The 26,920-nt window shown below is 44.3% G+C and overlaps 1 protein-coding gene and 1 long non-coding RNA gene across 11 annotated transcripts in view; both read left to right on the top strand.

Annotated features, from left to right (window-relative positions):
* MEIS2 (Meis homeobox 2) overlaps positions 1 to 1,679 on the top strand; it is a 206,115-nt gene extending 204,436 nt beyond the window's left edge. For 6 of the 10 annotated variants that reach the window (XM_036296716.1, XM_036296699.1, XM_036296688.1 and 3 more), the window contains one exon: positions 254 to 1,679. In XM_036296716.1, coding sequence (XP_036152609.1) covers positions 254 to 540 — 287 coding nt within the window. In that variant the 3' untranslated portion in view covers positions 541 to 1,679. The remainder of the gene's footprint in view (positions 1 to 253) is intronic. The other 4 variants (XM_036296741.1, XM_036296723.1, XM_036296750.1 and 1 more) reach the window with 1 other exon arrangement.
* Positions 1,680 to 10,190: 8,511 nt separating this feature from the next.
* LOC118664428 lies at positions 10,191 to 11,332 on the top strand. Its single transcript, XR_004970318.1, has 2 exons — positions 10,191 to 10,335; positions 10,963 to 11,332. It is a non-coding gene; the product is annotated as an uncharacterized LOC118664428 (long non-coding RNA).
* Positions 11,333 to 26,920: the final 15,588 nt, after the last annotated feature.

The following is a 26,920-nucleotide window of genomic DNA, read 5'->3' as shown; positions in this document are numbered from 1 at the left end:
AACAGTTCCACTTTATGACATTTAGTTGCATTAAATATTTAGTTCTGTTGTGTTGCATTATACTGCTGTGCGATGAAATTAAATGCAAACTACAATTTGAATGTCTGCAAACATTGGCAAGAATCTGCAGCTAAATTTAGATATAAGATTTGCAGTGTCTGTTGTTTTTTTTTTTTTCTTTTCATCTTTGATGGGTAAAGTATAAAAATGTTTAGGAATTTGACCTGCTTTCTTTTTCCTTCTCTCTTTTCAGGTTTGCAGAGCATGCCAGGGGACTACGTGTCTCAGGGTGGTCCTATGGGAATGAGTATGGCACAGCCAAGTTACACTCCTCCCCAAATGACCCCACACCCTACTCAATTAAGACATGGACCCCCAATGCATTCATATTTGCCAAGCCATCCCCACCACCCTGCCATGATGATGCACGGAGGACCCCCTACCCACCCTGGAATGACTATGTCAGCACAGAGTCCCACAATGTTAAATTCTGTAGATCCCAGTGTTGGCGGACAGGTTATGGACATTCATGCCCAATAGTATAAGGGAACTCAAGGGAAAAGGAAACACACGCAAAAACTATTTTAAGACTTTCTGAACTTTGACCAGATGTTGACACTTAATATGAAATTCCAGACAGCTGTGATTATTTTTTACTTTTGTCATTTTTCATCAAGCAACAGAGGACCAACGAGACAAGAACACAAATGTGAAATCATGGGCTCACTGAGATAATTCTGTCCATGTAAAGATCCTCTGGAAAAAAGACTCCGAGAGTTATAACTACTGTAGTATAAACATAGGAACTAAGTTAAACTTGTACATTTCTGTTGATCACTCCGTTACGTTGCCTCAAATAGTTTTAGAAGAGAAAAATAAATATATCCTTGTTTTCCACACTATGTGTGTTGTTCCCAAAAGAATGACTGTTTTTGGTTCATCGGTGAATTCACTATCCAAGAGAGACTGTGGTATATTTTAAACCTGTTGGGCCAATGAGCAAAGCACCACGCTGAGACCACGGTGAACGTGTGGCTGCACCTCATCCCTCGGACTCCAGCTTCAAGAATGTGTTTTCATGCCCAGCCTTTGTTTCTCCAGAAATGTGTCCTTTAGTTTCCAACAGATCTTTATAGTTTGTGCTTCACAAGCCAATTCTTCTTATTATTTTGGGGGACTCTTCTTCAAAGAGCTTGCCCATGAAGATTTAAAGACAAAGCAGAAGCTTCTTCCAGGAGTTCTAAGCCTTGGCTGTGGACAAAACAATCTTAAGTTGGGCAGCTTTCCTCAACAGAAAACGTTCATGGTCGTAGCACCACAACTAGGACTTGATCGGAAACTCAGAGCTTGGGGGATAAAAAAGGAGCAAGAGAATACTGTAACAAACTTCGTACAGAGTTCGGTCTATTAATTGTTTCATGTTAGATATTCTATGTGTTTACCTCAATTGAAAAAAAAAAGAATGTTTTTGCTAGTATCAGATCTGCTGTGGAATTGGTATTGTATGTCCATGAATTCTTCTTTTCTCAGCACGTGTTCCTCACTAGAAGAAAATGCTGTTACCTTTAAGCTTTGTCAAATTTACATTAAAATACTTGTATGAGGACTGTGACGTTATGTTAAAAAAAAAAGGTGTTAAGTCACAAAATGCGGTAATAAATATTTCATTTTTGATTTTTTGTTAGGCTTTTGTGTTTTTCATAGTTCTAAGGCAAGGTGGTGCAGTGCCTACAGTATATGGTGTTCAGAGTAGGTGATGGCTTTATCATGGGAAGTTGAGTTTATTTGAAACTTAGCAAGAACTTTTAAGGTAACCATCAATAGCCTTTTGGTGTATATTTGGCCTGTAAATTCTCCCAGCAGAAAACTTCTAAAGGTATGAAATCGTGTGTGTGTGTTTGTGTGTGTGTGTGTGTGTGTGTGTGTGTGTATGTGTATGTGCGCCAGATTGAACGATCACCTTCCATGTGTCCAACCTCCTTTTTAAATGCATGTTAAAAAAAATACTTCTAGATAAAGCTTTTTATGTTCTTCCTCTGCCAGAATATAGGGCTTTTGCAGGGTTAATTTTACATCATAAGAAATAACTAACGTCTGTGCTCAAAGATAATTCATCTGCCTGTGTTTTTTCTCTGTCTTACTTACTAAAATACTGTTGAATATGTAAATTAAAATTTACATATAGATGTTCATAGCTGAGTAAACAACTTCTATGGAGTTTGAAATCCTGAGTTGAAAAGATTACTTTATCATTAATATTTAATATGAATTATATTATGATGTCTTTTTATTTCAGACACCTCCATGTGCAGGCACGCTAGTGTGATTTGGTGACTAAACTTAATTTTTTTTTTCTAAAACAACAAAACAGGCAATTAATGCTGTTTTCAAAATCTCATGCAACATTCCTGGAAATTTGTGTCATTAGCTGGCTGATACTGCACAAACAATGCCTGCCAAAGTGTGGAAAGTGAAAAAAAGTGAGGTATTTGCACGCTCCCCCCCCCCTTAATTTTTCAAATAAATATACTATCCTGGGATTTTGTAGCACCAAAATGTTGAATCCTATGTTTAAACGATGTTTAGCTAGTTGTGTCAACTTGATTCGAAAATAATTCACTGTTTCAGAAATCCAAGTTTATATCTTATTTGGGGTTCTTCTCTTTCCAGTGCAGAAAACATGAATAGAAGTTGTATACATAGGACGAGGAAGTAAACGTCTATTGTTTTGTGTTGTTTTTAGTTTGGTAGACTTTTTATAAATACATTTATAACTTCAGTGAATGTGCTGCTACTTAAACATAGAAATAACATTTCTGATACAAACTAACTGGTAATGGAGAACTTCTGTGCCACTTGAATAGTGATAGCTTCCCTCTCATTTTTGTTAGGCCCTTTCACATGGAGTCCTTTTGCAAAATTTAAATATGTGTATACTTTTACTGTGAATGCTTTTAGGTAAAAATTGACAAGTTCTCCATTCTAAATTAACTCTCACATCAGCTCACCGCTTTTTTATTGCGAAGTTTTTCTTCAGTTCCTCTCAGAAAAGTAAATGCTGAAGGATTTACTTGTAGCTAATTGACTCCTGTTTAGGAAGTGTGTCATGCAATTATTAATAAGCTATTTCATCAAAGTTTAGATCTCAGAGCTCTCTACCCTTGGTTTTCATGAGTAAAATACTCCCAGGTGTAATTTCTTCAACAAAACCACATCCTGTCATGTTAACCTTTTTAAATATTTGGAGATGAATAATTGTAATAACCTTTGTTTGCACCCCTCTCCCACCCCCCAGTATGCCAAGGCTGAGGGGTGGTAGTTGTCCAATTTGTAGAATGCTTTTTTTATACCCCTTGGAAGCACTTGCTCCTATCTCTGGTTTACTATTTAGTATAAAGAGTTCCGATTTGGGTATATTTAAGAAAGACTCAGCTGTCAAAAGCAAAGAAACTGGGAATGGTGTTTTGACAACCATATAGTGTTAAAGGAAATACTGTAGTCTGAATAAAATTGCTTATGTTCTCCAAAACAAGAGTAATATAAAAACACTTTTTATTTATATGGAAAAGCAAAAGCAGAAATAAATTCCAAAGGTTTCCCTTCCTTTAAGAAATTCCGAGAGAACTGCAGTTGCCATCTGTTAAGGGTTGGGGATTGAGCAAGAAGCCACATTTTAAGGGGAAAAGAGAAAAAAAGACCAGGGAAGTCTGTGTCTGCCGTCCACCCCTCCCTCCCCAGCTCCCCCTACGTAGATTTGCTCAGAAGAGCCCACCAGGACCCTCTGGGCCTGGCCCCCTCCAGCCCGTGGGCCTGTTAACCCGGAGCAGATTTGGGCGGAGAAATGTGGCTAATATCTCCAGCAGCTGTCAGAGGAGGGACCTTCCTTCAAAGGGACGGACAGGGATCCTCCACAAGTTCCCCATTAGTCTTGCAGGCCAGCAATTTGATAAGGAGCCCGGGCCTCCGCTGCAAGTTGCCACTGTGTTGGAAAGGCCAAGGGCCTGGGTGTCTGGTTGTGCCCGAGGCCCTGGCTCTGCACCCACCGCCTCCCGACGCCCAGGGAGCAGGGACGGGGCGGACCTGCGTCCCGGAGGAGCCGGGAGGAGGCAGGGGAGGCGGGGCGCGCAGCCTGTCCCTGCGCCCTCACCTGGCCTCCCTTTGAGTGCGTGTCAGGCCCAGGTAGACCGACGTCAAGTCGCGGGGGTGGGAGAGCGGCCACCGCGCAGCTGCCGCCAGTAACTCGGGGCGCCTCGCGCGGCCGTCGGGCGGGCCGGGCTGGGAGGGAGCTGCGGCGGCGCAGGGGCCACGCGGGTCTGAAGGGGGAGGCCGGTCAGATGGTGCAGAGAATGGAGCCGGTCCGGGTGGTGTTTGAAGGGAGGTTTTAATATTAATAGTTTCGGTGTAGAGACAGAAGGGAGATTGCGTCTACGGCTCCTCGGGGCAGACTCTGGGTGACAGCGATGATGGATGATCCGGCGGAGCCCAACAGCTCCTCCTCTCCAGCCCCAACAGTGTCAAAGCTCCTTGAGTTGAAGCTTTAGAAATAAAATAAATAAACAGCACCCCCGCCCCACTTACTCTTCATTCACCCCCGCCCCGCACCCCCGCTTTCCGACATCGATTTAGGGATCATTATGAATCAATTACTGCCCTCAATACTTCCCCACTGGCTTACAGAAAACAGTCCGACGATGAAAACGTGGGGTTCGGTGGGGATTTTTTTTCCCCTGACAGGAACAATCGCAAAATCCATTATCTCATCATCAGAGGCCCTGGGTTAGGAGGTGAAGAGAAAGGAAGGGGTCGCCCGTAAATATCGGGGGAAGCGCTGTGGAGGGTGGGGAGCGTCGCCCAGCTGCTGTCTTTGTTCAGATGGGTTCGGCTTGTTGTTTGGGGGGATTTTTTTGAACTGGGGGCGGGGGGGGGGGGGGGAGACCCGCGTGAGAATGAGATGCCTACAGGTTTTGTAACCTAATTCTTGAACCACGTAGGAGAAACCTATTCGATTGTGTGTCTCGGCCCGCAGGAGACGTTGCTGGAGGTGAGGCCGCACGTGGGAAAAGGTGTGGACGAACGGGTCCGTCTGGGGCGCGGATGTGCACTTGGTTGTGCGCGGCTGAGCGAGGGTCTGCGGCTGGGAGGGGCTCGCCCTCCTCGCCCCCGCCGGCGGCTGTTTTTGTCGCTGGAAACTGGTGTGGGTCTGGGACTGGCCGCCCCCAGCCGCCCCCGCCCCCACCGCGGCCGCCTCGGGCTTTGCTTCCCTCTCCCCGGCGGGGCTGGAGGTTCTCTAGGTGTTTCTATGACTACATTGTGTGTGTGGGAGGGTCAGATGTGGGGGTTGCCCGCGAGGGCCGCTCCTGGGCGATCATTTATCAATGTCACCCACATAATGATTCTCTCCGCAGCCTCCTAGTGATGAGGATAATTACATTAGCTCGGAGTGACTGATCAATGAAAAACCACCACACAAAAACTTCTTTACTCCTCTGTAATGCCAAAAACCGATACAGAAATCACATAGAAAGCCTGGTTTTTCTTTCCCTTCCCTGTCCACCAATGGATTCTGCTCCCCCTACGTCCCCCCCGCCCCCCCCAAAAAAGGGCAGGGGAGAGTAAAGTACGAAAATAGACCCAGGTTTGTTTCAAGAAGGATGCAATTCTGCCCCTGAATGCATTTTCTTCAATGTGTTGGCTTCATTCCTCCTTTGGTAAAGAATATCAACGGATTTGCTACTGTGAGTTGCTTTTAGACGCGTTTGTGGTTTTCTGTTCTTTTTATTTGTTTTCTCCCCTTTGGGTATTTTTTTCTGAGGGGGGGGCGATTCTTTTATAAATAACTGGAAAGCAAAATTACTCTAGGTCTCCCCCCCCCTTTTTTTGTAAAGTGTTTGCCTAAGTCGGGTTATCTTTTGTCTTTATCACTTCATAAAGTAGCGCAATTAAAGATGTGATGTTGCATGGGTATAAAGGGTGGATCCATAATACGGCGGCATAATACGCTGTTTTCTTGCCTGAAAGTTCGCAGCTAAATTACGATTTCCCTTTTCCTAGACTTCAAAATCAATATTTTCTCAATTAAAGGGAATTTTAATGCTTTCCTTGCGAGTTGTTAAAGGCGCTGTAAATTTTATTGCACTGCTTCTTGGCTTCGGAGTAGATGCAGACCGCTGGGCTCTTCTGGGCTTTTCCTCTCCCAGGGACATCCAGGTGTCAGAGCAAATGCAAGCAACAAAGGTAAGGAGGTTCCTAGCAGGAGGGGCCTCGCCCCGGGTGGGGAGCCGGCCAGGGAGTCCTCCAGTGCCAGAGGCCATGGTTTAGAACATTGTCACCTCTCTGTGTCCCACCTCCCGAAAATGACAGAAGTGTCCATTTCACTCTGATGTTTCTCAGAGGGGAGCACGTTCCACTCCCATCTGCTCTGTGCTGGTCAGAAAAGAAGCTGTGTTTGGGGAGCCTTCTGAACTATCCCCAATGCCCACCACTCCCCCTTTTCTATTCTCTTTCCTTATTTCTCCAAAATTTAACTCCTAACTGGTTCACAAATTCTGCCATAGTTTATGTGTCCTGGCCTCTATGTCAGAACTCATTCCCCAACCTCAAGAGCACTCACTGTTTACAGATGTTTTCTCCCTCCACACATCCCACCTAGTAAAAGTTCCCGCAGAGAATTAAGTGGGGTGTGTTAATAGCCCCGGCCTGCTACTGCTCTCTCCTGCTAAGCTGAGGTCTGGGAAGCTGGCGAATGGCCCTGAACCAGTGTCAGGGAGCTGCTCCCGGCCCGCAGGAGCCCAGAGACTTGGGAATTCCAGGCCCAGGGACTTGGTGGGAAGCAGGGTAGTGAAACTTTCCGAATGTCAGACAGGAAAGAGAATAAGAAAATGAGGCTAGAATGGAACCTAATAGGAGAAGAATAGGACCAGGCAGGAAAAAACATACAAAGCAAAACAAAAAATCAAGGAGCCTTTGGGACCTCTTTGTAATTTAAAAAGAAATACTAATGAAAGGAAACTGAATACCTAAGACTTGCTATTAATTTTTTTTATACCCTGTGTCTGTTTAAGAACAAGTCCTCAGAGATGCCAGGAAGGACCAGAGGTTCCAAATGGAACCACACACCCACAAAGTTCCTTTGCAGTTCCCTCTACAGTTAATTTGCTGGGAATGAGAAGACCAGGGGAAGGGCTATGTGTGTGGTGTACCAAGGGCTTAAGTAAGAGTCTAATGGGAAGGGGCACCTGTATATAATGAGGCTGCTGTTACAAGCTGAGTAAGAGGGGACATAGAGAAAAAGCCACCCAACAATTCACTTTAAAGTATTCTCACCTATCTGCCTTTCTGTTTCACTCCAGCCACACACTCTATCAAATATTATGCAAAGGGGGGGGGGGAATGTCCAGTTCATCATCTTTTGTCTATAGACCCACCGGATTGATCTCCTTTCCCTTAGATTCCTGACATGTAAGCCTAGACCATGGCCTTTTTATCAAGTGAGTGGGGCTTTGTTAATGTATTTGTACTTTTCTGCTTTCAGTCTAAGTTTCTCGCTTTGGAGGAAGGAGGGGGTGCAAGAAAGGAGGGGGAGGGGAGCTTAACACAAAGACTTTAGTTCTCACCAAGCAGGTTTCAAAATAGGAACTTAATGGGAAGAAAAAGGAAAGAATGAAAAAAAAAAAAAGAGGGGGTGAGAATGATCACAACAGGTTTTCTTGTCTGAAAGAGAAGTAATTCTGTGAATATTTTTCTCTTTGAGGATTCTGTTTTCTTCCTATTGAAACATTTTCAAATTTTAATCCTCCGGCAGACAAAACCTCAATATAAATATGACATAGGCCACTGGCAGAAACACGAACTTAAACTCTGCTGAGAAAGGAGGGGGCTGTGGGAGGAGAGAGAGCCCTTTCTGATTAATAACTAGCAGGGTAATGTTGAGGGCTTTTTCTGCCCGATTGCCTTTTTGAATTAGAGCCGATTTCTTCACACTTCAATAGTGCCTGTCTCCTTTAAAATGACTGGCAGATTTGTTTCTCTTTTTTTCTCTCCTGGAGACTTAATGATGTAAATTTTCTAATTAGGTAAATCATATTGCTTAAAGGCCTAATATTTGTCGTGTAAGAAATGATCATCCTGGTTTGGACCTCTTGAAATATTCTGAGGAATAACACTTGGCTTTAGGTTGAGGGACGAGAGGAGGGAGCTCTATGACGGGAAGCCGTTTAGAGGAGAGAAGGCGCCGACCGGCAACATGTTAAATTAATAGCTGAAGTTGAGCCGGGCTCACACCCCAAGCCCGCTTTTATTTTTCAATCAGCGAAGGTTTAATTGGCATCCCTCAGGCCTGGAGATCTGATATTTTCTCATTAGTTTCTCATCACTAATCTTGAGCGTTAGATTGGCTTAAAGGTTGTCAACATTTGACCAATTTTATTTAAGGAAAATAAAAATCACTGCGTTATGGCTCCGGGATGTGGGATCTACGAATAAATCCTGCTTGGATCAGCGGAACTAACAGGCGAAAAAAATGTTGACTATTCATCGTCGCATTTAATAAGTTGCATTCATGTGTGTTTCGAGGCTGGGAAGAGGTATTATACTAGTGCAGGGGCTGCAGAGATGCAGATGAGAAGAGGTTGATGGGAAGGGGTGTGCACTACAAGCAGGGTGGGCAGGTAAAGTGAGACGTAGGTACGTTTGGAAAGGAGGGTAAATAACCCAAGTGGGAGAGCTGGTGAGGGTTTAGGGAGCTACAATTCCCCCTCCCCTTCCTTTTGCAGTTGCGTGAAACTGCAAAGCCTGTCTCGCAGCTCTGGGCGGCTGGGATGTCTTGTCCAGAGATAACGTCAGCGCGCCCCCTGCTGGCCAGTAGAGCAGAACGCTGAGGGGTCAGCCCTCCGAGAAGCAAAGGGTGCTTTTCTGCGCCCCCGCCCCCCTTCACCGCTTCCTTCCACTGCCCCCACCTCGGTTCTGCAGCCAACCCCGCGGGAGGGGACTAGCTTGACAAGGCTGAACACTTAAATGAGTAAACGATAAAAATAATAATAAAATACGAAGGGACCCCCACGCTCAACTGTTCACTTGGCCTCCAGGGAATAAACTATCAAAGGACTAGGAAAGGGACACGTGTTCTGTTTCTAAACCTCTTTATTCTCTGGGTTTTCGCTGTCGGTTGTTTGTTTCTGCCGAACTGTAGGTTCCGAGTCCAAAGAAATGTTGTTAATAGATGCAGTAGAAGATTTATTTTTTTAAAAAATGGATATCTCGTGGGGAAAGAGGCCAAGACAAAACAATACATTGCAGCCTAGCGAAATCAAACTCCCAGGGAGCGAGCACTATTTCAGTCAAGTCCCCAGGAGTCACCCTCGGAATTCAGACAGCTCCTTGTCTCGAATGACCCTGTCTTCCCACGCCAGGAAATACGGGCCCCTGTCCGATTTTGTTTATTTCAAAATAGAGACCGTGTTTAAAAGTTGTCACAGTCCTACCTGCCTACACACACACACACACACACACACACACACACACACACACACACACATGCACACGCAGGTCTTTGCACCGCAGGCTCCTGATCTCTCTCCTCCCGTGTTCCTCAGTTTTGCTGGAAACGGAAAGGCTGGCCCAAGGGCTCCAACGCGGACCTCCAAGGTCGTGGGCACTTGGTCTGACTCTGGCGCTTCCCATCCAATGCAAGGTGCGGGGCTGGTCCGATGTGAGGTGCCGGGGCTGTTCCCCGCGGTTTCGGTGCACAGAGGCGTGTTCCCGGCGCCCCGAGGACTCCTCCCGGGATTTCTCGCAGCCCGCCCGACGCGAGGGCGCCCGGGACCCGGAGCCGGGCCGTCTCTGGCTGGCGGACCCGCCGGCTCTGCCGCCAGCCCCGCTCTCGGAAAACTGCCCGGCAGCCCGACTCCGAAAAGTCTTCCGGCCGCAGCCAGACCCGCGCCGAGAGTGTAAACCTGCAGGGCGGAACGACTTTAGTTTGTGGCTTTACTTTCTAAAGGGCCGGGGTGCGGGATTGTGTGCAAACATCTCCGGCAAGGGAGGCGCGAGGGAGGGGACGCCGGGCCGGGAGGACGGCAGGGGAAAGGTGGGTCTCTTGATGTTCATTTCTTGTCTGTTACCAGGAGGATCTAGTTTAAAATCCATTCTCTCCCCTGGCTTCTCCCTAGAACCCCCACCCCCACCCCCACCCCCACCGCGCCACCTCCCGCCGCGGCAGGAGCCGCACAGGGGCCGGGGGTCTGGGGCGCCGCGCTCCCGGGCAAGGCGCAGGCAGCCGGCAGAGCGATGCCTCAGTCGGGTTGTGCCTGAAGAACTGCTGGGGCTATTGTGTCAACTGAGGTAAAGTTAAATATTTATACTCCAAGTTGTTGCCATTCTTTTTTGTTCTGTTTTTGAAGAAGTCCAGCGTGTGCAAACTCACTTTCAGCATAAATCCTGGTCTGGGGGCGCAGAACCTGCCGCCTGTCACTGGAGGTGACTTTTTGAAAGGTCTTCATTTTAGCTCAGAAGTGGAGGGGGAGTTAGTTGTCTACAAACCACAGGGGTTCATTCAAATTTATGTGTATAATGTGTGTGTATATATAAACACATATGAAAAGGAAGAAAGGGTCTCTCGTTGCAAATGAATCCCAATACAATTTCCAGTAAGATACTCTCACAGAGGAAGAAAATATGAAAAGCTCGTTGTATTTGTCTGAGTTCAACTTAATGAAATTCGGAGACGCTGGCTGTCTGGTCAGTGTTCTAAGTAAATGAATGCAAAGGTCCTTAGGAAGAGACTGGAAACACCTCTTGCCATTCATCTTCAAGCACTTGGAGAGTATGATTAAAAGAATGGGATCACGAAGCATTATCATCTCAAATAGCTGTGAACGGTCCCCACCCCTTTATTGTGGCAACAAAATAAACTCTCCAGCAGGAATAGTGTTTCTTCCTATTTTATCTTTGTTTCTGTTTTGCTTTCAGGGCAAAAGGGGAAAAGACAAGCAAAGAAAACCTTCTCAGAAGTCTTGTTTGCTGCTGTTAAAAGGCTGTTGTTCATTTCTGACGTCCTCATCTTTCACTCCAAAGGAAAAGAATCGAATGATGTGCCTACATTTGACGAGAAGAAAACACTAGCAACAACAGTGAAGGTGCATTGGTTTTATTTTCCTTTTCCCCTGGGGGAAAAAAAGATTACTCTCCACTTTAGCGAGGGGAGGCTGTGGACATGGAGAAGGCGTTGTCCACGTCTAGTTGCTGACTTTCATCCCTTGGCTTTGGTAGGCTTTTGTGTCAAATAGAAATCCCCGAAAAGAGAATTAAATACTTGCCAATAAACAATATTACATTTCAAGCAGACTCCACCTGGTTCTGTATTTAAGAACTGGAAGGGGTGTGTGTGTGTGTGTGTGTGTGTGTGTGTGTGTGTGCGCGCGCGCGCGCGCGCGCGCCCGCCCCTGTTCTTTCCCCCTAAATTTCCCCCTAATAACCCCCAAAGCCTTCCTTAGACACGGAGAGTGAGAGCCCTATTAGTGGACATCCTGACAAAAGTGAAAGCAGTGCCCCTCTGCTCCTAGAACCCTAGGGAAGGACACCCCAAAAAAACGCACAAGTGGGTGTGGTGGTTTTTTTTTTTTTAGAGCCCCGAGTTGGGCAGATCTTTCAGAGAAATACACAATAACTAACATTTCAAAAATCAAAATGCTGAAAGGAAGGGCAGTGGCTAACAAAACAAAAACAAAAACAAAAAACAAACAAACATGCTAAACATTATTCTTCAAACCCTGCACATTTCCAGGTGCTCCAGAAAATCAGTGCAAATGCGCCCCCTCTAACTGAGCAGACAGCTCTCCCCGCCCGCGGGAGCTGCTACCCCAGGTGCCAGCTGCTACCCCAGGTGCCGTGAGCTGAGGCTCCTACCAAACCAGGGAGGAGACCCTAATAGGCCCAGGGAGGCCGACTGTCCTGCCAAAGGGACCTGGATCCCGGGTCTGAGGCGCTCGCAGCAGCCTGCCCAGTCCAGCAGCCTGCCCAGTCGGGCCAGGCTCCCCTGCCCCGTGGACTAAAGGCTGCAAGGCCAGGTGGGTCCAGGAGTGAGTGTGAAAGGCGATGGAGGGAGACGGTCCAGCCCTCCCCGTCTACCTCCCCCAGGTGTGTGAGTGTGAGTGTATGTGTGAGACTGTGTGTGAGAGAGAGAGTGTGTGTGTGTATGTGAGAGAGAGAGTGTGTGTGAGTGTGAGTGTGTGTGTGAGTGTGTGTGTGTGTGTGTGAAACACGTGCCCTTGGAGTGGGCCTCTGGCCGCAGAGGTCAGTGGGGAAGTTCACCCACGCGGCGGCTTCCTGGGCCCTGAACCCACACTTTGTCCTGTCCCCCACCCTCCGCCCAAGACACCCTGCCGGCCGTGCCCGCACAGGTGTGGAACCTTTAACTGGAAAGCGCCCGAGAAAAGATCCCCGGGAGGAAAGGCGGCGGGGGCGGGGAGAGGTTGTGGGGGGGGGGGGATAGGGAGAAGGACTCCCAGCCCTCAGACATCCCTGTCTCCCAGGAATTGTCATCACACCCTTCTTTCCACCCTGACCCCCGGTATCCTAAAAGCAGCGATGGGTTCGCGGGAAAACCGAGCCCACGGAAACGTCGGGCTTTGACGCGGGAGGGCTCTTGAGACCTGGGCAGGCTTTGCTTAGATTCAAAAGTATGATTTTAATTTTCTTAATGAAGGCGCTCTCCAGAGCTCAGCTGGTAATGGCTGCGCTGAGTCTAATAGACTTCTGTCGAACAGGAAAAGACGGATAACTATCGGTTATAAGTAATCTGCTCTAATGCAATTATATTCCCAGGTTCCAATGTCATTGCTGCAGAAGGGGGCGGGCGTGAAGGAGGGCCCGGGACCGCCTACGCGGGCAAGGAAGTGGCCTGGGAGCTGAGCCCAACCTGTTCTGCGAGGCGCACTTGGGTTTGGGGGTCGGGGTCCAAGGCTTCGGAGGCCTTGCTTGCTCTGCAGTGTGAAAACCTCTCCCTCCCTCTCTCCCCCTCTTCACCCTCCGTCCTCCCCTCTCTGCTTCTCCTGTTCTCTCCTCCCCTGTCTTCTCTTCTCTCCCAGAGTTAAAGGGAATGTCCTCTCCCTTCCCTGTGTTTTGCCTCGTTGCAGGCAGATCCGTGTAGACCAGTGTCTTGCCCAAACACTCACACAGAAGGAGGCTCTTGGAATGTGTCGCCCCATTCACCTTCTGAAACCAATAAAACTGGAATGTTTAAGATCCTGGAGATGCCGCACATACACAGTCAGTATACCAGGAGGCTTATTCTATCCAGGTCCCTGTCCAAAAGTAGCTCCAATCTCACCTCTTACACCGGCTGTCATTACTGGTAGGCTTTTTGTTGTTGTTGTTGTTTATTTGTTTGTTTTGAAAGAGGGCTAATCAGAGCCCATTGTTGGTTTGTTTGTTTGTTTTTTAATATTTGTATTGATTTCAGAGAAGAGGGGAGAGATGAGAGATAGAAAGATTAATGATGAGGGAGAATCATTGATCAGCTCCCTCCTGCCCGCCCCCTCCTGGGGATGGAGCCCACAACCCAGGCATGTGCCCTTGACAGGAATGAAACCTGGGACCCTTCAGTCTGCAGGTTGACACTCAAACTACTGAGCCAAACCGGCTAGGGCTTTACTGATAGTTTTTATTTAAAATTATCAGAACCCACCTTAGCTCTCCAGTTCACTTTGCCTGGTCAAACACAATCTCAGGCCAACATGATTAAAAGTAATAATAATAACAAAAGTCATAATTTCCCTTCTGCCAGTAAACAAGCCAAATCCACACAAGGAAAGCCTTGCCTTCTCACCTAGAAGAAGGATTGGAAAAGGCAGGCAGGCCCGCAGGCCAAGAGCTGACCTGGGGCAGGACAGGCACCTGCGAGCCCATCTCTCTGCCCTGAGCCTCTGCCCTGAGCCTCTGCCCAGCCTTTTCCCCTCCCTCTCTCTCCCAGGACTGGGGAACAAAGAAAGTTTTGGGGACTGATGCACAAAAGGGTTAAGTGAACCCTGAGTTACAGGTTTCTGTTCCAGACCCTGGAGGTGAGGAGAGGGTAGCTCTCTGGTGTGTCTCTGACTCAAGTTGCACAGACTCACTCACCTAAGTTCTCGCCTTTTACAGCCTCTCTCCCTCCCTCTCTCCTTTTCTGTTACATGCACACCATGAGCACACAAGTATCCAAAAAGCTCTGTACTTACTATCTCCTCTTCCCTGACCCAACCATACCCCCCGCCATGCTTCTAGTCTCAGAAGTAAATAAATACATAAATAGATATGAAAGGAGAAACATCAAAACAAAAACCCATTGGCAAACCCCTCAGTCCCCCTGGCTGGAAGAGCACAGCTGGTGCCCAACACAGGAACTTGGGGTGTGGCTGGGAGCCAGGCCCTTTGCTGCTCTGGGCCTTGGGTAGACACCCATCTTGGAGCCAGAGGGGGGGGAGGTTCAGTGAGGGGGGAGCTTTCCACCTTCCTCTTCTCAGGCTTCTGGGAAGGGAATTGGGAGGCAATCCAGTCCTCAGGCCCCAACACTTCCAGGACTTGGAGAAGCCAGCAGGGCGAGCACCTCCCAGGTGCCCAGATGTGACTGCATGGGGTTCCACTCCCAGAGCCAGGAAGTCTGCCACCAGGAGAGCTGCACCTGGATTTCTTTTAAGCGCTCAGCCTCCAGCGCCAGCCCCCTCCAGCACCAGCCCCTCCAGCGCCAGCCCCCTCCAGCACCAGCCCCTCCAGCACCAGCCCCTCCAGCGCCAGCCCCTCCAGCGCCAGCCCCTCCAGCACCAGCCCCTCCAGCGCCAGCGCCCTCCAGCGCCAGCCCCCTCCAGCTCCAGCCCCCTCCAGCACCAGCCCCCTCCAGCACCAGCCTCTCCAGCGCCAGCCCCCTCTAGCACCAGCCCCCTCCAGCACCAGCCTCTCCAGCACCAGCCCCCTCCAGCACCAGCCCCCTCCAGTGCCCTCCAGTACCAGCCCTCTCCAGCACCAGCCCCCTCCAGCATTAGCCCTCTCCAGCACCAGCCCCTCCAGCAGCCTCTGCTGGAAGGTGGTCTTCAGGGCCACTGGGTGACTTAGTGGCTTCAGGTGGCACCAGGGATGGAAGAACAGCCTGTGGCTCCAGGAGCAGGTTTGGAACAAGAGAAGGAGCGACTGTCAGAGCATTTCTCCCCACCCTAACTCTCTCTTGGACGAAGTCCCTGTCCTCCCTTCCAGGGCTCTCCTGCAGTAAAACTGCTGTGCTGTGCTGTTTGGCGACTTAGGAGAGCAACAGCAAAGACCCAGAAAGCCTCGCAGGCTTTAGGTGGATCTAATTCTGTTTTTGAGAAGTAGCTGGGAGAGGAGAGGAAAGACATTCTATTGCCCAACAGTGAGTTTTCCAAGCTCCCCCTCAGCCAGGTGAGGTTGAAAAAATGAGAAAAAGCCCATTTCCCCACAATCCTCAGGAAGAGTAAGAATCACCACTCTTACCCTAGCTGAGAAGGCCTTGCAGAGGTGGCTGGACCCCAGCCTGTGTGCTTGCCCTGTCCAGGCGGGCGGGCCACTCTAGGCTTCCAGTCTACTCTCCCCCCTGCAGCACCTGACGGAGGTTGGGGGGGTGGGGGTGAGGGTGGGGGGTGGGTAGTCTGAGGACACACCAGGAGGCCAAGGAGTTAGGTTTGCTTCTCCCTCACTTACTCTCCTATTTTAAAGTCAATATAGGAGAACATTTTTTTCCAGTAAATCAAATGTGTAATTATATTCGTATAGAATTAAGGCATAAAAATGATCCTTTCTTCAACTGTACTTAGACGTTTTTATTTATTATTATTATTTAATATATTTTATTGATTTTTTTTTTTTTTACAGAGAGGAAGGGAGAGGGATAGAGAGTTAGAAACATCAATCAGCTGCCTCCTGCACACCCCCTACTGCGGATGTGCCCACAACCAAGGTACATACATGCCCTTGACCGGGATCCCTTCAGTCCGCAGGCCAACGCTCTGTCCACTGAGCCAAACCGGTTAGGGCTATACTTAGACATTTTTAAAGAGCTGCCTTGAGCATGCATGCTTTTATAGAACAAGATGTTTAAATGTAGGCTTTACGGACAAGGGACCCTGAGAATGCTTGAGGTTCCCTTCTACTGCCTTCACATAAATAAGAAGGCAGGGGAGGGAGCCTTAAGAATATCTCAGGTGATAAGAGCTCAGAAAATAAACTAATCTATGCACGAAAACAACACACTTTTTGCACCTTTAAAGTTGTTTTCCCTATAGGAAGTTAGAGGCAAATACCTGACTGCAAAGTTAAGATTTTTTTTCTGCTTACTTATTTATGCAAGTCTCTTAATTTTAATACAGTTTAAATAATCTACTCAGAAAAGGTGATATTGCCCACCACAGGGAGCAAGGGCAGTTGTTTATACTTTGAAGCTTATCCATTGGCCTTAGGACTTTTGAATGTTCAAGTGAAGTGTAAATAGAATGAGGTCACAGGTGATTGACAAGTTCAAGTTACTTAGCTCAATTATCAAAATTTTATTTCTCTAAATTATGTTCAATTTTATTTTCCTGCTTTGCTATAAATGACCTCAGAAAATCCAACGGGAGTAGAGAATTTCCACCATGTCCTACGTTTCAGTGATTTATTTGTACAGTCATCTTGTGATGTATGCCTCCTTTCATGTTTCTGTGGAGCCCAGGTCTTCACAATTAGATTTAGAAACACGGCCGTCGTGCTAATTCAAAGGCAGTCACTTCAAAGACACAATGATCACTACATTTGGACAACTTTCTAAAATACCTCTAATTCTAAGCTGCCGGCAGAACCTGCCGACTGTTCAGAATCGAATTCTCTGGATATTGGCACGCTATATTTAATGTCCATTTATCCAAACAGTAGAGAGAGTGCAATTTGTAAATATGTACCTTACAACTCATGTTCTACACAATATCGCAGAGTTCTCCTGTGCATTATTTAACACATAATCAAGCTCTTCAGAGTAAGACTCATACTGCCACATCTGGAAAATGCTTCCTTTGCTCTTATGCCCCCTGGCTCCCTCCCCACCCCCTCAGCCACCAGTGAGAAAAATGGCCGAAGCCCCCCCTTCCACCCTTATATGATAGCATCAGCTTTTAATCAACGAGAGGCACTCCTATTTAAATGTTCAGGATGACTCTTTATTTCATTTATCTTTTCTTTTGGAGGAAAGTGAAACAAGAGCACCACCCTTATTAATTATAAGATTGATGGGGTGAAAAAAGCCAAATGAATTTGGCTTGCAAATTATTAGCAGGGGTATGAATATTTATGAAGGTGCCAGGAACTGCAGTCATGAACCCTGGGTATCAAGCTTGGGTGGGAGACAGTCAGACCAATGCTTTCAGTGCGGGTTCAGTTTCCCCAAATTTGACATGACATAAATGGAAACTTCTAAATTAGCCCCAGGGTGGGCTCCCATCAAATCAATCCCTTCCCTTCTTTTTTCTTTCTTTTCTTTTCTTTCTTTCTTTCTTTCTTTCTTTTTTTTTTTTGGCTTATCTTGCTGAACATGAACTTACTTGTAGTGACCGCTATCATAAACTTTAAAACGATTTTAAGGTGAAAGCAGATACCTAAATTTGGTGAAGAAAAATCCATGTTTGTGCTTTTCCCACTTGACATGCATTTATGTTTCAAGTCAAGTTTATCTGTAAAATATTTTGTGACATACATTTAAAAATGTAAAGCTATTATTTATTCAGTGTGAAAATATTGGAAACCTAAAATATCCAGGGTATCAAGAGAATTTAATTAGACACAAGCTAAGTTAGAGACGGGCTGAAAGGAGGGAGGAAAACAAAGCAGCAGTGGAAGAGAGCGAGAGGACAAGTTTTTTAAAATGTCTTTGCTGATTTTCCCTTTTCTGCGCCAGATTTAACGCACACTTTAGTTCCAAAGTGAGAAAATTTAAATGAAAGGTGGAGGGAGAGAGGGTCAAGGTGGAAAGGGAAAGGATCTAATAATTCGGTAAAATAACTCAGTAAAGGACAAACCGTCCCCTCCTCTTTTCCTACTCTTAATTATACCTTGCGGAGCTTTGTAGCGCTTTAAAAAGGGGGCTTCGGACTTGAGACTTAATGAGCCCAACTGTTGTCTCCCCACTGGTTGTGCTGTTCTGTAAAAGAATGGCTGAGTGGGGGCTGACCCAATCCCATGAAAATAGTTCATTCTGACATCATAGCCAGCCGAGCACATACATTTGGAAAAGGAAGACAAGTTGTTTTCAAAACAGAAATGCGAAGCATTCTAAAAAGCATAAGCAATTTTAAAAAGTGCTCCTCAATTTTTCTGAAAAACATTATATATATATATATATATATATATATATATATATATATATATATATATATATATATATCAATTGTAAGTGGATATTTGTGCTAAATTGGTGCATTATGTGTATCAGTTTAAATATCCCTCAATTTGTCTATTCTTGGTAAGGATATAAGTTTTTTTATTCTCACCTGAGAAAATGTTTGTTGATTTTAGAGAAAGGAAGGGGGGAGAAAGAGAGGGAGAGAGTGAGAAACAATGATGTGAGAGAGAAACATCATTGGTTGCTTCCCATTTGTGCTCTGATCAGGGATCGAACCTGCAGCCTAGGTATGTGTCTTGACCGGGAATTGAACCCACAACCGTTTGGTGTACAGAATGATGCTCCAACAAACTGAGCTCCCCAGTCAGTGCAGGATGTAATGTTTTGTGTGTATAAAATAAATTAAAAACCTTATTTTGATTGACTCTATTGGGCTGACGCTAGTCAATAAAACCATCCAGGTTTCAAGTGTACAACTCTATAACACATCATCTGCATCGTATGCTCACCACCCAAAGTCAAGTCTCTTACCGCCCCCGCCACCATTTATCCCCTCTTTGCCCTCTCCCCCTACCCCCTTCACCCCTCATTCCCTCCGGCAATCACCATACTATTGTCCGTGTAGATGTGTGTGTTTTTTTCTTAATCCTTTCACCTTTTATTTTTTAAAGAAGCAATACCACTGACAACAATTTACTTCAATTCAGAAACCTTGAAATTGATGTATCTTCTATCAATCACACTGGGCAGATACAGTAAAACACATTTAGCATTTGTATATCAATAGTGGCACACACACCAATCTGTTTTGTTCAGTTTAAAGGCTCTTCAACATGTCATTTTATATTTTTCTGGAACATGTTATGGGTTAGTCATCCGGTTCTAGCTGATTGTTAAAAAATCCTTAACCTAATGAAAATTCAAAATAGAGTATTTACTTGTCATGATTTTAGAGCTGAAAGGTGGGCTGTTGGAATAATCTGTCCATCCTCTCTTTTTTTCCTGACAAAGAATTGGATGTCTAAAGGTGGCAACTGACTCATAACACTCATTAGCTCTAACTTCTGACAAAGCCTTGAACGTGAATCCAATTTTTCTTACGATATGGTGCTTTCCCATCTTCCGCCCCTTATATTAGAGTAGTATTTACAATACCAATGCAGACTTTTCTAATATTTTTCTTCCCAGTACAGTGACAATGAAATTCTTATTAAATAATAATAAGATATTGACTGGCCTGTTGGCCAATATGAAGATTTGTTGTTGATTTGTGATGTCTGTATTGATTACGCAGGAATGAGATCTATCCCCTACCTGAAGGATAAAAACACCTCAGAACTGGCACAGAAACCAACTTTGTATGAATAGAAATCCTAACCTTCTCTATTTATTGGTTATGTATCAGCTCAGTCAATCAAGCTAGAAACAGATATAAATAGGACTAACTGAGAGCGATGCCTCAAAATCTCCAAAAATGTTCGTGAGGGATATTTAAACTGATAAGAGAATGCCCGACTTCAGCACTCATAACTTGCTTCGAGGTAACCTTCCTGCCTGGCTCTTCTCTTCACCCCAAATTGAATCCTACATGTGCTCCATATATTTTACATTACGGGGAATCCTATTCATGCCTGAGATGATCTTATATTTATGATGGCCTCTTCTGTCAAATTGTTATTTCTGTAGCTTGCTGTCAAAAATGTCACTCAAAGTTTCCTTCCCACCTCCCTTTACCCTCTGTCAGAGTAACTTAGAAGGTCTAATCTAAGTGGAATCTGCTGCACCTATAAAATACAGCTGGGAGAACTGTTTTTTCCACTTCCTGTCTGCCTCCCTCTCCCCCTCACCCCAGCTTTATCTTCCTTCTGTTTAAGGGCTGTTGCCCAATATTAGTCCTTGTGGGAAAATTGTTCACCCAAGCAGTTTCTCTTAAGGTTCAAAAGCCTTAAATGTAGTATAAACATGTTGGCATATTTTCTGAGGCTATGATAACTTAGGTTAATACTTAAGCATGAAAGGGAACAATATAAAAATGCCCTCCAATTACAGAAAGTTTTGGAGCATTAATAGCAGATATTTGATTTTTGAAAATATAAAAATAAAATATTGAACTTGTTAGCATTTAAAATTATTTATCAGGGTGACTTTTTTGTTGCTATGTTTCCATTTTATTATTTTTGCATGAATATGATAAATGGTCATTAAACCTAACTATTTTTATTTAATGTTCATAAAAACTGGTAGGTTTTCAAACAGATGTGGCCTGATATGGTTCAGTGAATTTAGTGGACTTCTCATATAAATGGAATAATAACCATACGGGAGATGAATTTTATACCCTTGTTTACCTCTTCCAGAACTCATCCTTATTATAATTACAAATAGTGTTTATTATGTATTCTGCATTAAACACACCACTGTCCAGACACTGTGCAAACCTTAACTTGATCACTGCCATCTAGAGTTTATAATCCGAGATAGCACTGACACACACAAAAATGCAGAGAAACATGGACAATAGGAGGAATGCCATGGCTATAGATTCCTTTTTTATCTATATAAAAAGAAAATATAATGAAACCTAGCTCATGAATGAACAAATATTTACCTTTTTTCCATTTAAATATTTTTCTCTCAGACCCAAATAAGTGGTTGGGAAAAAAATAATATTTTATTTATATTTTATTAATAAGGGATAAATTTGAGGAATAAGTCTTCCCCTTTTAGCTTTTAAAAAAGTGATCAGCAAAGAGAAGAAGGTAGCAGTCATTGTGGAGAGGATAAACAAGTTTAACTAACAAAGGCAGCAGGGCCCAGTGGTTTAAAACATTGCTTTATAGGCAGAGTGCCTGGACCTAATGCTGGCTCAGTCACCAGTTATGTGACCTTAGGCAAACTACCACTTCTCAACTTCTCATGGGACTTTGACATGGTGATCAAATTAATTAATGTATGAAGGAATTTATCCTAGTACTTGGTTCGTGAGGATTCAATAGATTATTATTATTGTTATTATTATTATTATTATTATTATTAACTAGAGGCCCGGTGCACAAAAATTTGTGCACTTGGTGGGGGGAAAGGGGGGTCCCTCAGCCCGGCCTGTGCCCTCTCGCAGTTGGGACCCCTCAGGAGATAACGACCTGCTGGTTTTGGCCTGCTCCCGGGTGGCAGAGGGCAGGCCCAATCCCTAGGAGCAGCCCCTGGTCGAGCTCAGAGCAGGGCCGATTGGGGAGTTGGGGTGCCGTCCCCTGTCATGCACAGAGCAGGGCGGATCGGGAGGTTACGATGCCACCCTCAGTCACACTCAGGGTAGGGCCGATTGGGGGGTTGGGGTGCCGCCACTCTCACACTCAGTGCAGGGCCGATGGGGAGGTTATGGCTCTACCCTGTCACACACAGAGCAGGGCCCGTGGGGGGGGGGGGGGCGCCGCACCCTGTCACACACAGAGCAGGGCCGATCAGGGGGTAGGGGCTGATCCCGGTGCTGGGAGGCATATTACCCTTTTACTATATAGGATAGAGGCCTGGTGCATGGGTGGGGGCCGGCTGGTTTGCCCTGAAGGGTGTCCTGGATCAGGGTGGGGGTACCCAATGGGGTACCTGGCCAGCCTGGGTGAGGGGCTGAGGGCTGTTTGCAGCTGGTCACACACCCTTCAGGGTGGGGGTCCCCACTGGGGTGCCTGGCCAGCCTGGGTGAGGGGCTGAGGGCTGTTTTCAGGCTGGTGGGTGACTGAAGCTCCCAACTGCTCCTTTTTTTCTTTTTTTTTAAATTCTGGGCCAGCTTTAGCTCTGGCTCCAGCTCTGAGGCCTCTGCTGCTGAAAGCAGGTATCTGGTTTGTTTGGGTTCTACAATTAAAACTCTGTATCAACTCCAGCTCTGAGATCCCGGCGGGCTGAAAGCAGGTTTCTGGGGTTTTGTTTAGCTTCTATATTTGTAACAATGTTTCAAACTGAAAGCTCAGGGGCCAGCAAGGCAGGCGGGGAACATTGGTTTCCTCCGTCACTGAAGCAAGCAAGCCTCATGTTAGCTTCAAGCTGCCTGGCTGCCGGCGGCCATCTTGGCTGGCAGTTAATTTGCATATCTCGCTGATTAGCCAATGGGAAGGGTGGTGGATGTACGCTAATTACCATGTTTCTCTGTTATTAGATAGGTTGGTCACCCTTACCCTCCCTCCCAGTTTAGATAAGACCACATATGAACAATCCATGAAATTTAGATATGTTTAGAAATGTTTCACTTTTGTTAATTCTGTAGAAACTCAATATTAGTACCAATTCACAATTCAATCCAAATCCCTCAGGTTGCTTCAGTTATATGTTTGTACCTGTATACTTACTTTTTAGTATCCCACCTTCAAGAAGAGACCTAATGGCATACAGTTTGCATGCAAGTCATTGTGTAAGTAGTTTATGGGGTTGTTTGGTAATGAGATAATGGGAAGACCATTAGCCTGGGAACCAGGAAAACTAGATCCTAAATATGTTTTTGTCACTAATTTAAATGTGACTGGGCCTCAGTTTCCCCACCTGTAAAATAGGTCAGAGTAGAAAATATCCAAAGTCCATTCTGACTCTAACAGTCAAAGATTGTATGACTCACATAGCAGTCTTGTCCTAGCAGAACTTTTATTTTCTTCCAAGTGTATATTGAGAAACTACTATGTCCTGGCCCTGTGTTAGGGACTCAGAGAGAAATAATTTTCAGTCTAGTGGTGGGATAAACATTCCATTCCAGTGTGATAAGTGTTATGCTAGAGGGAAAGCTTTGTAGAATAGTTGGCACCTGAATTAAATCTTGAAGAAGAAACAAGAGCTAAGGACGAGGAGAGGAAAAAGGCATGACCGATGGGAACAGTATGTGCAAAGAAACAAAAGAGAAGGAACACATCGTGGAGGGACTGGCAGTTCTCTTCTGGGGGGCAGAGGCTGGAGGGCAGCGTGGGCGGGGAAATAATCAATCTTCGTGTCTCTGTAGTCAATCTCATGGCCTCCATTTGCTGCTTGCTCTTCAGCTTCAGACCATCTCCAACTCTCCAACTCTCTATTCTGTAGGCACCTCAAACTCATGATTTTCACCCTCAAGGAACACCTTCTCCTGTGTTTACTATTGTGGTAAGTGGTATTAGCATCTACTCAGTTGCTTGTGCTAGAAATTTAGGTCTGAGCCTTGTCACTCCTCCCTTCTTTATCACCAGTATCCCTCAATCCAATCAATTCCTCCCAAATACATCTTTAACCCGTATGTTTTTCTTTATCTTCACTGCCACCACTTTCGTACAAGCTGCCATTATTTGGACTTGATGGTTGGAGCTGTGGAGTCAAATCTGATCTCATCATGTGCCTATTTTAAATCACTTGAAACTTATAGTATCTTATTAATCAATGTCACCCTGATACATTTAATAAAAATTTAAAAATAAAATAGAATCCTTCATGGAAACACACTGTTCTTGGGATAATGTCCACATTTCTTAACATGTTCTAAAACCTTGATTGATTTCACACCTGTCCCCTCATCTCCAGCCCTATCTGGACTCCCTCATTCTCTTTGACCTGGTCACATTGCTCTTCTTGATGTAGCTCAAATAGTATAGCCTTCTGCTCATCTTAGGGCTCCTGCACTTTCTGTCTCTTTATTTTGGAAGCCTCTTTTCTGCTTCACCACCCATTATCTCTCACTGGGCTCACTGCTATTCATTCCTCAGATCTCCACCTAAATGCCGTACCCATGGGGAAATTTTCTTGACCATTTATATCCCCTTTACGTTAGGTTAGATTTCCTATTCTCATAATAACAATTAAATTTCTTTGGAGCATTATCGTATTTATAGTTAATTAATTATTAATTGTGTAATTGTTTGTTTAGTGTCTGTTTCTCCTGCTGGACTATGCATTTTATAAGGTTAAGGTCAGGTCTGTTTGATTCACTATAGTATTCTCAATGTCTAATAAGTGTTTTTATGTTTGTGGGTTTTTTTTAAGGAAAAACAAGAAAGGGAAGGAGCAATAAATAAGTGTTCACTGGATTTAGAAACGTAGAGGTCACGGTGACCTTGGAGAAGGCAGTTTTAGTGAGTGGTTTGGGCAGATGGCAAACTGGTTTGAGCAGCAAAAAGGAGGTGAGAAAGGGGAGGCAGTGGGTTTAAACTAATTTTAAGAGTCTAATTCATAGGAAAAATAAAAACAATATGGTAATAGACAAAGGGAAAGTGTAGGATCAAGGGATGTTTTCCTTTTAAATATAAAAGAAAACTGAGTTTAATTATATGGCTGATGAGAGAGCAATAAAAGAGAAGAAATACGGAGTAATTGAGAGATTAGGGGAATAGGAACAAATAATAATTTAGTAGAGGAAGGTTGTAATACAAGCTGAGACCCAGAGCATATGTTTTATGAAAGTTAAACGTCACCTCTTCATGAAAGATAGACAAGATTAATGAACCTTTAGCCAGACTCATCAAGGAACAAAGAGAGAGGACCCAAATAAACAAAATGAGAAATGAAAAAGGTGTTACTGACACCACAGAAATACAAAGGATTGTAAGAAATACTATGAACAACTATATGCCAACAAACTGTACAACCTGATGAAATGTACATATTCCTAGAAAAATACGATCTTCCAAAATGGAATCATGAAGAATCAGAAAACCTGAATAGGCCAATAACAACTGATGAAATTGAAGCAGCAATCAAAAAACTCACAGCAAACAAAAGCCTTGGTTCGGACAGCTTCACAGGGGCATTTTACCAAACCTTCAAAGAACAACCAACACCTACCTTCCTCAAACTATTCCAAAAAATCCAAGAGGAATGAACACTTCCAAACTCTTTTTATGAGGCCGGCATTATCCTAATTTCAAAACTAGATAAAGACACTACAAAGAAAGAAAATTATAGGCCAATATCCCTGATGAACAGAGATGCTAAAATACTCAACAAAATATTAGCAAAACACATCTAGCAATGTATTAAAAAGTTCATATACCACAAACAAGTGGGATTTATTCCAGGAATGCAAGGCTAGTACAATATTTGCAAATCAATAAATGTGATACATCACATAAACAAATTGAAAGACAAAAATCACATGATCATATTGATAAATGCAGAAAAAGTACTTGACAAAATGCAGAAAAATTATTTGACAAAATGCAACACCCATTTTTGATAAAAACTCTGAGCAAAGTGGGAATAGAGGGATCATATCTCAACATAATAAAGGCCATATATGACAAACCTACAGCCATCATACTCAATGGGAAAAAACTAAAAAGATTTCCCTTAAAAAACAGGAACAAGATAGGGATGTCTGCTTTCACCATACTTATTCAATATAGTACTAGAAGTCCTAGCCACAGTGATCAGACAAGAAGAAAACATAAAAGGCATCCAAATTGGAAAAGAGGAAGTAAAACTCTCATTATTTGCAGATGACATGACATTGTACATAAAAAACCCTAAAGATGCCACCAAAAAACTACTAGATTTAATACATGAATTTGGCAATGTAGCAGGATACAAAACCAACACCCAGAATTCAATGTCATTTTTATATACCAATAATGAATTCCCAGAAAGAGAAAATAAACAAACAATCCCATTTACCATTGCAAAAAAAAAAAAAAAAAAAAAAAAAAAAAAAAAAAAAAAAGAAAGAAAGAAAGAAAAAGTTAAGATACTTAGGAATAAATTTAACCAAGGAGATAAAAGACCTGTACTTGGAAAACTACAGGACATTGAAAAAAGAGATAGAGGAAGATATAAATAAGTAGAAGTATGTACCATGTTCATAGATTGGTAGAATTAACATCATTAAAATGTCCATACTACTCAAAGCAATCTATAGATTCAATGCAATCCCTATTAAAATGCCAACAGCATATTTCACAGATCTAGAACAAATACTCCAAAAATTTATACAGATCCCAAAAGAACCCTGAATAGCCACAGCAATCTTGTAAAAGAAGTACAAAGTTGGAGGGATCACAATACCAGATATCAAGCTATATGACAAAGCAACTGTACTCAAAACAGCCTGGCACTGGCACAAGAACAGGCATATAGATCAATGGAACAGAACAGAGACTCCAGAAATCAAACCAAACCATTATGTCCAAATAATGCTTAACAAAGGAGGCAAGAACATACAATGGAGTCAAGACAATCTCTTCAATAAGTGGTGTTGGGAAAACCGGACAGATATGTGCAAAAAATTGAAACTAGACCACCAACTTACACACTGCACAAGAATAAAATCAAAATGGATGAAAGAGTTGTATGTAAGTCATGAAACCATAAAAATCCTAGAAGAAACCATAGGCAAAATCTCAGACAATCTCTCATAGCAATATGTTTGTGGATACATCTCTTAAGGCAAAGGAAACTAAGGAGAAAATAAACAAATGGGACTACATCAAAATAAAAAGCTTCATCAACAAAATGAAAATGGAGCCGGAACATATTTGGTAATGATACATCTGATAAAGGGTTAATATCCAAAATATATAAGGAACTCATACAACTTAACAAAAGGAAGACAATCCAATAAAAAAGTGGGCAAAGGACCTAAAT

This window comes from Myotis myotis, unplaced genomic scaffold (genome assembly GCF_014108235.1).
Source record: "Myotis myotis isolate mMyoMyo1 unplaced genomic scaffold, mMyoMyo1.p scaffold_m19_p_1, whole genome shotgun sequence".
In the NCBI taxonomy this organism is placed as follows: Eukaryota; Metazoa; Chordata; class Mammalia; order Chiroptera; family Vespertilionidae; genus Myotis; species Myotis myotis.
The sequence above is the reverse complement of the archived record's forward strand: the minus strand, read 5'-3'. Positions and strand labels throughout refer to the sequence as shown.